Raw genomic sequence first — 11,856 nt, 5'->3', positions numbered from 1 at the left:
CTAACCAGAGTAGAAAGAGAAGTGGGAGGCCCCGCTGCACAACTGAGCAACAAGACAAGTACATTAGAGTCTCTAGTTTGAGAAACTGACGCCTCACAGCTCCTCAACTGGCAGCTTCATTAAATAATACACGCAAAACACCAGTGTCAACTTCTACAGTGAAGAGGCGACTCCGGGATTCTGGCCTTCAGGGCAAAATGGCAAAGAAAAATCCATATCTGACGCTGGCTAATAAAAGAAAAAGATTAATATGGGCAAAAGAACACAGACATTGGACAGAGGAAGATTGGAAAAAAGTTTTATGGACAGACAAATCAAAGTTTGAGATGTTTGAATCACACAGAAGAACATTTGTGAGATTCACAACAACTGAAAAGATGCTGGAAGAGTGCCTGGCACCATCTGTCAAGCATGGTGGAGGTAATGTGATGGTCTGGGGTTGCTTTGGTGCTGGTAAAGTGGGAGATTTGTACAAGGTAAATGGGATTTTGAATAAGGAAGGCTATCACTCCATTTTGCAACGCCATGCCATACCCTGTGGACAGCGCTTGATTTGAGCCAATTTCATCCTATAACAGGACAATGACCCAAAGCACACCTCTAAATTATACATGAACTATTTAGGGAAGAAGCAGGTAGCAGCTGGTATTCTATCTGTAATGGAGTGGCCAGCGCAGTCTCAACCCCATTGAGCTGTTGTGGGAGCAGCTTGACCGTATGGTACGCAAAAAGTGCCCATCAAGCCAATCCAACTTGTGAGAGGCTTCAGGAAACATGGGGGGAAATTTCTCAAGATTACCTCTGCAAATTAACAGCTAGAATGCCAAAGGTCTGCAATGCTGTAATTGCTGCAATGGGAGCATTCTTTGACGAAAAAGTAAAGTTTGAAGAAAATTATTCTTTCTAATAAAAATCATTGTTCCTAACCTTGTCAATGTCTGGACTATATTTTATAATCATTTTGCAACTCATTTGATAAATAAAAGTATGAGTTTTCATGGAAAAAAAGAAAATTGTCTGAGTGACCCCAAACTTTTGAACGGTAGTATACATTTTCTCTTTAATCAACTGGGTGTATGCCACAGAACTCCTCTTTGGGCGCAGTTCCAATTGGCCAGTATCGAAAAAGGAGAAAAAGCTCATGCCCACAGAGAAGGTCTGTGGTATACGCCCAGTTGGTTGAAGGGAAAAAAAAATGTCATCTTTATTTCTATTGTGCATAATGTTCAAATGGATGGGCACAGAAGAAAAAGAAACCCTGGCCCAGAATCAGTGGAGCAGAGGCAAGTAGAGGAGGTGCTCAGTTTCAATGAAAAAATACAAGGAAAGCTCCTCTCTAAAGTGGTTGTCCAGGCTTATGATAATGGTGACCTGTCCTTAAGGCCCTGTCACACATAACGAGATCGCTAGCGAGATAGTTGATACGTCACGGGTTTTGTGACGCAATAGCGACATCGCTAGCGATCTCGTTACGTTTGACAGGTAGCAACGATCAGGCCCCTGCTGTGAGATCGTTGATCGTTACAAAGCTTCCTGGACCATTCCTGGGTCGTTGCACTCCCGCTGGGCAGTGTGCATCGCTGTATTTGACACCTAGCCAACGACCTCGTCAGCGATTCAGAGCAGAGACACGTAGGCGTGCATAAATTGGACTTTTCCGCGCCCCTCGTCCCCGATTGGTGGTCGCTACAGCGTTCTCATTTCCGGCCGCGCATAAAGAAGGCAACAGAATAGCGATTCCATCCTTTGTTTCTGACCTCGTGCTTGATTGCAGATCCTAGCAGAGTTCTCCGGGCTGTTAATATCCGTTCATTGGACTAGTGCTGATTTTTGCGGATCATTGTAGCGTTCTCCAGCTGTGACTCCGCTTAGAACAAATCAGGCATCTTTAGCGAGGTAGGTATTGTTTGAGGTCTCAAATGCATTTCCATTTTTAATTCATTTATCGCACATTTACCAATTATCTGCTATCTTTGCTCTTCAGGGAGGGAGGGCTTGGCTTCTATCTGTATATATATGCTTTTGCATGGACAGATATTTTAGGAGTCTCATGCACACGCACCCACACAGCACGTTTTCTGTCATGCTCACTAACAGAATGGAACATGGTTTTCCATGATATTTTTTATGTACAGTTTCAATACTTGTGTTAATTGTTTTGTTGAAAGTGTTCTCATCTTTTCATGTTATGTTTGCAGTTTGCACATCATGGACGACGGGCAGTGTGCTATTGTGGTTGCTGCATTGCTGGTTGAGGAAGCTCGGCGTCAAGATGAGGCACGAGAGCTACAGAGGCGTTCCAAACGAAAGCGTCGCATGTGGACCAGAGAGTGGCTGCAGAAGAGGTCTGAATTGTCCCACATGCAACTTGTAAGAGAGCTTCAGGAGAAGAACCCTCATGATTTCCGCAACTATCTGAGGATGTCAGAGGAATCATTTAAAGAGTTACTAGAACGATTTACGCCACGTATTCAACGGAAGGATACAGCGATGCGTGCTGCCATTCCGGCAGATGAAAGATTGGCAGTCACACTGAGATTCCTGTCCACCGGACGCTCACTCCAAGACTTGCATTTTTCTGCAGCCATTTCAAGGCCCATGCTCAGTGTTCTAATCCCGGAGACATGTAATGCAATTTACCACAGCCTACGTAGTTACATACAGTTTCCCAACACGGAGGAGGAATGGAAAAAGATTGCCTCTGATTTTGAGCAGCTGTGGCAGTTCCCTAACTGTGGTGGGGCTTTGGACGGGAAACATGTCCGAATCACTCAGCCACCCAATAGCGGATCCTATTTTTATAATTATAAGGGCTATTTCAGCATCATCATGATGGCCCTTGTTAACGCCAATTACGAATTTATAAATGTAGATGTTGGCATGAACGGCAGGGTTTCTGATGGTGGTGTTTTAGAGCACACACTTTTTGGAGAGCGATTGGACAACTGTGACCTACACTTGCCTCCCAACTCAGAGACTACAGGTAACCTTAATTTTGTTTTTGTCGGCGATGAAGCCTTCCCACTTCATCGCAATCTTATTAAACCGTTCCCCCAAAAAAGTCTTACCCAGGAAAGAAGAATTTTCAATTATCGTTTGTCAAGGGCACGTCGTGTTGTCGAAAATGCCTTCGGTATCATGGCCAACCGCTTCAGAGTTTTTCACACGCCAATTAACATGAAGCTTACATCAATAGACTTTGTTGTTTTGGCCTGTTGCACGCTTCACAACTTTCTTCGTCGACGTGATGTAATTATGTACTGTCCGCCTGGCTTCGTGGACTCTGTGGACCTAGCCAATGGGGAAGTGGAGCTCGGAGAATGGCGTTCAAACGATCCTGCAATTGCAGGCCTTCAACCAGTGGGACATGGCAGAAACACCCAGGATGTGAAGACCGGCCGCGACAACTACTGCCAGTATTTTAACGGTCCTGGTGCTGTTACTTGGCAGCATCAGAACTTATAGTGGGCAACTACTGACAATTATACACTACTTTCAGTTTTGTATTGATTTGTGTAATAAACTGTGTTTAACTTTGCAAAAGCTTTGTTTCTCATTGTTTCAGTAGTAAGGGCCCGTATATACATACGTGTACTACTCCAGGGGCGTACATAGGAATCATGGGACCCCATAGCAGAAGTTATAATTGGGGACCCCCCACAAAAAAAAAAAAAAAGTAAATAATTGTTGGGAACACAGAAGAGCAGATCTCACAACCTTCCAGCCTTTGCATATCAACTTTCTTCCTTTCTGAACTCCTAGATTCCTCTTTCATAGCCCCATAAAATGTGATGCCAACAAAAGTGTCCCCCTTAACACAGTATGATACCCCGATGGTGAATTCCTGCTTTTTAGCCTCCACATGCACAGTGTAATGACCCTAATGTATCACATGAGCCATGTATGAAGGAGTTGGAGTCGTGGAGTCGGAGTCATGGAAATTGAGGAGTCGGTTTGGCTTGCCGACTCCACAGCCCTGTATACCAGGATGGGAGAGCATATACATATGCATACATATACATAATGCACTCGCTGTGGTCCTCCACACAGTATAATGCAGCCCCCCATAGGGTAAAAGGCAGCCCCAGTACTCCAGTATTAACAGTACTGACTGATTTACAAAAATATATAAATGCATACTTACCACTCCTCATTCCCCGCTGCTTCAGTCTCTGCAGCCTGTCTCTCTCATCACGACAGCAGCTGGCAGCTCCACTGTCTGACACAGCGTGGTGCATCGTAGCAGCGTTGCCGCTGTTTGATTAACCGCCACCCACCGGCACTGTACTCAGTAATGGCTGCGTGTAGTGTGCTGTGCGGCTGTGTCTTGTAGTAATGACGCAGCAGGGCCGACAGAAGCACAATTAAAGGTGCAGTGTCGCCCCTGCCGTCATTACCACAAGACACAGCCGCACAGCGCGCGGCCATGTCTGAACACAGTGGCAGTGGGCGGCGGCGGCAATCAAACAGCGGAGCGTGGGGTACAGAATGGGGGAGACTGCTATGGGGTCCGCTGGCTCACGGGCCCCATAGCAGTTATGTGGCCTGCCGCCAATGGCGGTACGCCACTGTTGTACTCATATGTATACAGATACATCCATATACAGTCATGGCCAAAAGTATTGAGAATGAGACAAATAGTAATTTTTCCAAAGTTTACTGCTTAATTTTTTGTAATGGAAATTTGCATATACTCCTAAATGTCAAAGAGTGATCAGCTTAACAGCAATTACTGTACTTGCAAAGTCAATATTTGCCCAGAAAATGAACTTTAACCCCCAAAACACATTTCAACATCATTGCAGTCCTGCCTTAAAAGGAGCAGCTAACATCGTTTTAGTGATTGATCCATTAACACAGGTGTGGGTGTTGATGAGGACAGGGCTGGCGATCAATCAGTCATGATTAAGTAAGAATGACATCACTGGACACATTAAAAGGAGGCTGGTTCTTGGTATCATTGTTTCTCTTCAGTTAACCATGGTTATCTCTAAAGAAACACGTGCAGCCATCATTGCACTGCACAAAAATGGCCTAACAGGGAAGAGTATCGCAGCTACAAAGATTGCACCTCAGTCAAGAATCTATCGCATCATCAAGAACTTCAAGGAGAGAGCTTCCATTGTTGTCAAAAAGCTCCAGGGCGCCCAAGAAAGACCAGCAAGCGCCAGGACCATATCTTAAAACTGTTTCAGCTGCGGGATCGGACTACCAGCAGTGCTGAGCTTGCTCAGGAATGGCAGCAGGCTGGTGTGAGTGCTTCTGCACGCACTGTGAGGCGGAGACTCTTTGAGCAAGGGCTGGTTTCAAGGAGGGCAGCAAAGAAGCCACTTCTCTCCAGAAAAAACATCAGGGACCGACTGATATTCTGCAAAAGGTACAGGCAGTGGACTGCTGAGGACTGGGGCAAAGTCATTTTCTCTGATGAATCCCCTTTTCGATTGTTTGGGACATCTGGAAAACAGCTTATTCGGAGAAGAAGAGGTGAGCGCTACCACCAGTCTTGTCTCATGCCAACTGTAAAGCATCCTGAAACCATTCATGTGTGGGGTTGCTTCTCAGCCAAGGGAATCGGCTCACTCACAGTCTTGCCTAAAAACACAGCCATGAATAAAGAATGGTACCAGAATGTCCTCCAAGAGCAACTTCTCCGAACCGTCCAAGAGCAGTTTGGCGCCCAACAATGCCTTTTCCAGCATGATGGAGCACCTTGCCATAAAGCAAAGGTGATAACTAAATGGCTCATGGAACAAAACATAGAGATTTTGGGTCCATGGCCTGGAAACTCCCCAGATCTTAATCCCATTGAGAACTTGTGGTCAATCATCAAGAGACGGGTGGACAAACAAAAACCAACAAATTCTGGCAAAATGCAAGCATTGATTATGCAAGAATGGACTGCTATAAGTCAGGATTTGGTCCAAAAGTTGATTGAGAGCATGGCAGGGAGAATTACAGAGGTCTTGAAGAAGAAGGGGCAACACTGCAAACATTGACTTGCTGCATTAACTCATTCTAACTGTCAATATAACCTATTGGTACTCATAATATGATTGCAATTATATTTCTGTATGTGATATAAACATAAGACAAACACTAATAAAAACCAGAGGCCAGCAGATCATGTGAAAATATAATTTTGGTGTCATTCTCAAAACTTTTGGCCATGACTGTACACATACATATTCAGATACATAAAAATCTACACCCATATCCACACTTATATACAGATAACTAGATATACACATACATACTCACAGACACAAAAGTATGCATACCTATCTAAAAATATAGATACATATTTCTACTTAAAACCACCTAGACACCAGTGTTCCTGTGTGACCGTCAGACTGGAGACGCTGCTGCGTTCTACAGATGACGCATTATCAATACAGCGTCTCCAGTCTGACAGAGATGCTAATAATTCAGGTCGCAGTAGCGTCCTCTAATAAGCGCGCGTGCTTATGGGCGACGTTAATGCGTCGTGGGCGTGGTTACCGACGTTGATGCGTCATGGGCGTGTCTAACGACGTAGTTGCGGCCTAGCTCATTAGTAGCAATATGGCATCCAGGGTGAGAGCATCTCCTTGGGATGATGCTGAGGTGCGCTACCTTGTGGAGCAGCTGGATGCACTGAATTATGAGTGCCATGTGCACTCTGAACGTCCAGTGCTCCATAAACGGGCGGTGCTGCAGAGGATCGGTCGGGGCCTGGTCCGGAGATTTGGGGTGCAGCGCTCTGCTACCCAAATCAGAAAGAAGCTGGCGGACCTGAAGTATAGGTCTGCCTACCATATCGCCAGCATCCGGTCACAGACTTTGCCCCATCGTGGTGAGTGGTTTTAAAATACGTTAGCACAATATATGGCAGCACATTAGTTACAACTGCAATTACCTTAGGTATCTAATGTTATTTGTTTTCCAGCACCTGCAGCCCCGGAGCCCCAGCAGCACTCATCCACAGGCTCGCCAGCATCACTCCGTGATATAGGTGCAGCTTCGTCTTACGGTAATGCTTTCACATAAAATACGGTCCATACAACTTGGAAAGTATAGGGCTGTCATGTACTATGAAGTGTTGTGTCTTTCCCTAGCCGGTGATGCCAGGGGATCCGGGTGGTTCATCAGCTCGTCATCACCAGAGCAAACCGAAAACCGTAAGTGTTAAATAACAAACATGTACCTGATAGGCTGTGTGCCCACAATGCGTTTTTTAAGGCGTTTCTGCAGCGTTTTTGCAGCTATGGAAACGCATTAAAAGCGCATGGTAGAAGGGCAGCAATGTTCCCCAATGATAATCCGCATGTGCTGTGCCCATGCTGCTCAAATTTCCGCTGCAGATTATCATTGCGGAAAAAAACGAAGCACTACCAATTATTTTGCAGAAGGGGTTTTTTTTTTGCGCCGCCATTGACTTGCATTATAATGCGCCAATTCCGCAATACTGCATCTGTACTTGCGTGATTAGCGCGTTCTAATGTGCGGATGGTACCCGGGTGTGGTGCATCGTGGGCACATAGCCTTAATTTGATGAATGTACAGAATTATTGGACTTAAGTTTAACGATCTCCTGGTGTCACAGAGGAGACTTAGTGAAGAGATCCACCAGCTCGGAGTGATGCTGGCAAGATTTGTGGCAGCCCAAGAGCGTCGTGGCAGCCAATAAAAAAATTTTTTTATGTTGTTTGGTTTGTTGTTATATTTTTTCTATATTTATAAAAAAAAGTTAAAGTTTATATCCACTGTTGTCTACACTTTGTTACAAACAAACAAGATGTTTCATCACTCACACCCATTATATGTATGCATCTGTATAGATCAGAGGTCTCAAACACGCGTCCCGCGGGCCGCATGCGGACCCTCCGGCTGCTTCATGCGGCCCGCAGGCACAGACCCCGTAAGTATCGCGGCTCTTTCCAGCAGCCGCCGACATCAGCGCTGTAGTGCAGTGTATTGCCGCGCAGAGACCGGCTCTCTGCACAGCAACACCAGTGCCAGCCGCCGGCCTATCAGAGGCCAGCAGCTGACATCTGCGTCCCAGCGCAGCGGCATATGACGTCACTGCCATGCGCAGATGTCAGCTGCTGGCCTCTGATAGGCCGGCGGCTGGCACTGGTATTGCTGTGCAGAGAGCTGGTCTCTGCTCGGCAATACACTGCACTACAGCGCTGATGTCGGCGGAAGCTGGAAAGAGCCGCAATACTTACGGGGTCTGTGCCTGCAGGCTAATTGAGGTTATCAGCTGATGTTGTGCGGGGGCAGGAAAGCCAACTCCGAATACTGCCTGCTGACTTGTGTATCTAATCCTATCCTGTGTGATACTGCCTGAAGAGTTGTGTATCTAATCCTATCCTGTGTGATACTGCCTGACGAGTTGTGTATCTAATCCTATCCTGTGTGATACTGCCTGACGAGTTGTGTATCTAATCCTATCCTGTGTGATACTGCCTGACGAGTTGTGTATCTAATCCTATCCTGTGTGATACTGCCTGACGAGTTGTGTATCTAATCCTATCCTGTGTGATACTGCCTGACGAGTTGTGTATCTAATCTTACCCTGTGTGATACTGTCTGCTGAGCTGTGTATATAATCCTATTCTTTGTGATACTGTCTGCTGAGTTGTGTATCTAATCCTATCCTGTGTGATACTGCCTGACGAGTTGTGTATCTAATCTTATCCTGTGTGATACTGTCTGCTGAGCTGTGTATCTAATCCTATTCTTTGTGATACTGTCTGCTGAGTTGTGTATCTAATCCTATCCTGTGTGATACTGCCTGAAGAGTTGTGTATCTAATCCTATCCTGTGTGATACTGCCTGACGAGTTGTGTATCTAATCCTATGCTGTGTGATACTGCCTGACGAGTTGTGTATCTAATCCTATCCTGTGTGATACCGCCTGAAGAGTTGTGTATCTAATCCTATCCTGTGTGATACTGCCTGACGAGCAGTGCGGGGGCAGGAAAGCCGACTCCAAAGTCGGCTTTCACACCCTCCTGCTAATTGATGTTATCAGCTGAAGTTGTGTGGGGGCAGGAAAGCCGTCTGAAGTCGGCTTTCATAGCCGCCTGCTAATTGATGTTATCAGCTGATGTTGTGCGGGGGGGCTGGAAAGTCGACTCCGAAGTCGGCTTTCATAGCCTCCTGCTAATTGAGGTTATCAGCTGAAGTTGTGTGGGGGCAGGAAAGCCGTCTGAAGTCGGCCTTCATAGCCGCCTGCTAATTGAGGTTATCAGCTGAAGTTGTGTGGGGGCAGGAAAGCCGTCTGAAGTCGGCTTTCATAGCCGCCTGCTAATTGAGGTTATCAGCTGATGTTGTGTGGGGGCAGGAAAGCCGTCTGAAGTCGGCTTTCATAGCCGCCTGCTAATTGAGGTTATCAGTTGATGTTGTGTGGGGGCAAGAAAGCCGTCTGAAGTCGGCTTTCACAGATGCCAGCAAATTCAAGAAGAAGAGAGAAGAGGAAAGAATAGGAACATAGTATGAAAAGTTGAAGGAAGACCTAACATGTTGATCCAGAGGAAGGCAAAAAAAAAACATGCTCTGTTTCGGGGAAAAAAATTCCTTCCTGACTCCACATACAGCAATCAGACTAGTTCCCTGGATCAACGCCCTATCAAGAATCTAGTATATACAACCTATAATCAGAGTCACACTCATGGTGCATGGTATGGCAGATCATTGCCATACAGTGCACCATGACTATGACCCCAAAGACTAAAACAAGGGAAGTAGGAAGAGGAGGGGAAGAAGACCAGCTGTAAAGAAGACCAGAGGACACAGGGAGAAGACAGAAGACAGGTGATGAAGCCTGGAGCGGGAAGAGGAGAAGGGGAGGAGGTGATCACCAGCGGAGAGCAGGGATGGGAATAGAGGGTAGGGAATGGAGGGGAGGGAACGGAGATTGGGAAGGGATCTGAGGGCAGGGGTGAGGGGTCCCACCCTCGGGAAGAGGTAAAGCAGAAAATAAGACAACAAAAAAACATTTTTATTTCAATCAAGGGGAGATCAGAGGGCAGGGGTAAAGTTAAAAAAGAGGACAATAAAACATTTTTTTTATAAACAAACAAAAATGTGAACAATTTTAACAATTTAAATAAGTATTAAATTAACAATATTTACAAAATGATAACAAAAATTGAAATGAAACATCACTACAGTTCTTCATATCGATTGCCTGTATTTGTGTATCCATGCCTGGGGGAAACAAAAGAATCCGAACACATGGGATACTGTGGGGGGGGCAAGGCTTTGTGGATGCCGGATCCTCTGCACTGGTGTGCTGCGAAGTGGGTCCGGCATATGGGTCCAAGAATGTTGTTGAAAAGGGCCAGGGTCGATCAGAGTATGTACAGTAGAAGTTTCATTAAGTTCACCGGCTGCCGCTTTATTTAAAGTCTCAAACATGACCCTTTCTGCGTGCGCCCTCTGTCGGTCATCCAGCCTCTGTAGTCTCTCGCCAGCAAATGTTGCAAAGCTGTCCCGCTTGGCCTGGGTCTGCAGCAGTAGAATCTTGTTCGCCAGAGATATTAGATCTGGCGATGGCGGCAAGCTGGCCTTTCTTTTCCTTGATTTTCTTTGTCGCCGAGGCACAAGGTCTTCACTTGTAGAGGCCATAGAGTCTTCATTCGCCGATGCCATAGGTTCCTCATTCCTTGACAGCACACTCGCCTCCTCCATACCACGTTCCGTAGCCGGGATGTCGTCATCTTGCCGATGGTGCTGTGGGAACACAAAATTAAAGTTAAGATTTGGTTACAACATCCAGCAGGTATGTTATGACCAGCATGGGTACACGTGCACTAAAAAACAAATATGAGGGGCGGCTAAACTATGGCATGTACATTGAAAGTATAAATGCTATTTACAGGGAAGCAAAGAAGGTACTTACATCTTCAACAGGGGAGTCAGTCCGGATGTCGGGGTCTTCTTCCGGGGTCGGCCGCATCGTACACGCCATTCGCCGAGGTAGCTCCTGGTCATGGGTGAAGGCAAGCAAGTCATAATACCATAATGTTGGCACATAAACCTCATCTGTGCCTGTACCCGACTTCTTTGACTTCTCCACCCGGTTGAGTTCTTTCTTATATACGGTGCGTAGACCCTGGATTTTTCTCTTCACCAGCTCTTCATCCACCTTCTCGTTGGGGCCATGCCTTTTAAAGAGGGCAATCAATTGCTGGTACGCCTCCCTCTTTTACTCTCTATTGCAGTAGTCTGTTGATTTTATTTGCCAAAGGCACGGCAGGGAGCGGTAGAGGTCAATCATTTCCCTCACAAACTCTTCACTTTTGAAAGCCATCTGAAAAAGGATAGCATACAGTGAGTATACATGAAACATTTTAAAACATAGTAAAAAATACTGCACACCATTTGTTGACCCCCCTTAAAAATGTATACTTGTTGGGTGTGGCAAAAACCCACTAAAATAACTTACTGTGTAAACAAAGCAATATAGCTGCCTGAAGAACCAAAAAATTGATTTTGAATCACAGCTGAAGAAAATCCACAAACCAGAACGCTTGTCAGGAACAAAGCCCAGATGAATGGAATCACAGCTGTAGAACGCTACTAGGATCCAAAAATCAGGACGCTGACAGGGCCTTAACAAATCCCAGATGGACGAATCTTGCCCGGAGAACACTGCTACGATCCGAAAGCAGAGCGCAGATAGGAACAAAGAAACGGAATTGCTGCAACGTCGCCTTATTTTAAACCTGCCGCCAATCAGAACGCAGTAGCGTCCACCAATCGGAGATGAGGGGGCGTGGAAAAGTAATTTTATGCACGCCTTTGTGACACAGTACAGTCCCTATCAAGGTGTGGATCGTTGAAATAGCTGCTGTGTGAAAGCGTCCC

General features: G+C 45.9%; 1 protein-coding gene across 1 annotated transcript; it reads right to left on the bottom strand.

Moving 5' to 3' along the window:
* Positions 1 to 10,161: 10,161 nt before the first annotated feature.
* LOC141175767 (uncharacterized) lies at positions 10,162 to 11,280 on the bottom strand. Its single transcript, XM_073659732.1, has 2 exons — positions 10,889 to 11,280; positions 10,162 to 10,719 (listed from the first exon to the last, which is right to left on the bottom strand). Exons 1-2 carry the CDS (start codon positions 10,955 to 10,957, stop codon positions 10,162 to 10,164), a joined length of 627 nt encoding a protein of 208 aa, XP_073515833.1. The 5' UTR covers positions 10,958 to 11,280.
* Between the last annotated feature and the right edge of the window lie 576 nt (positions 11,281 to 11,856).

Source organism: Phyllobates terribilis, unplaced genomic scaffold, assembly GCF_046119375.1.
Source record: "Phyllobates terribilis strain yellow unplaced genomic scaffold, ASM4611937v1 Scaffold_1__5_contigs__length_1240528914, whole genome shotgun sequence".
NCBI classification, from domain to species: Eukaryota; Metazoa; Chordata; class Amphibia; order Anura; family Dendrobatidae; genus Phyllobates; species Phyllobates terribilis.
This window is presented reverse-complemented; position numbering and strand designations above follow the sequence as displayed.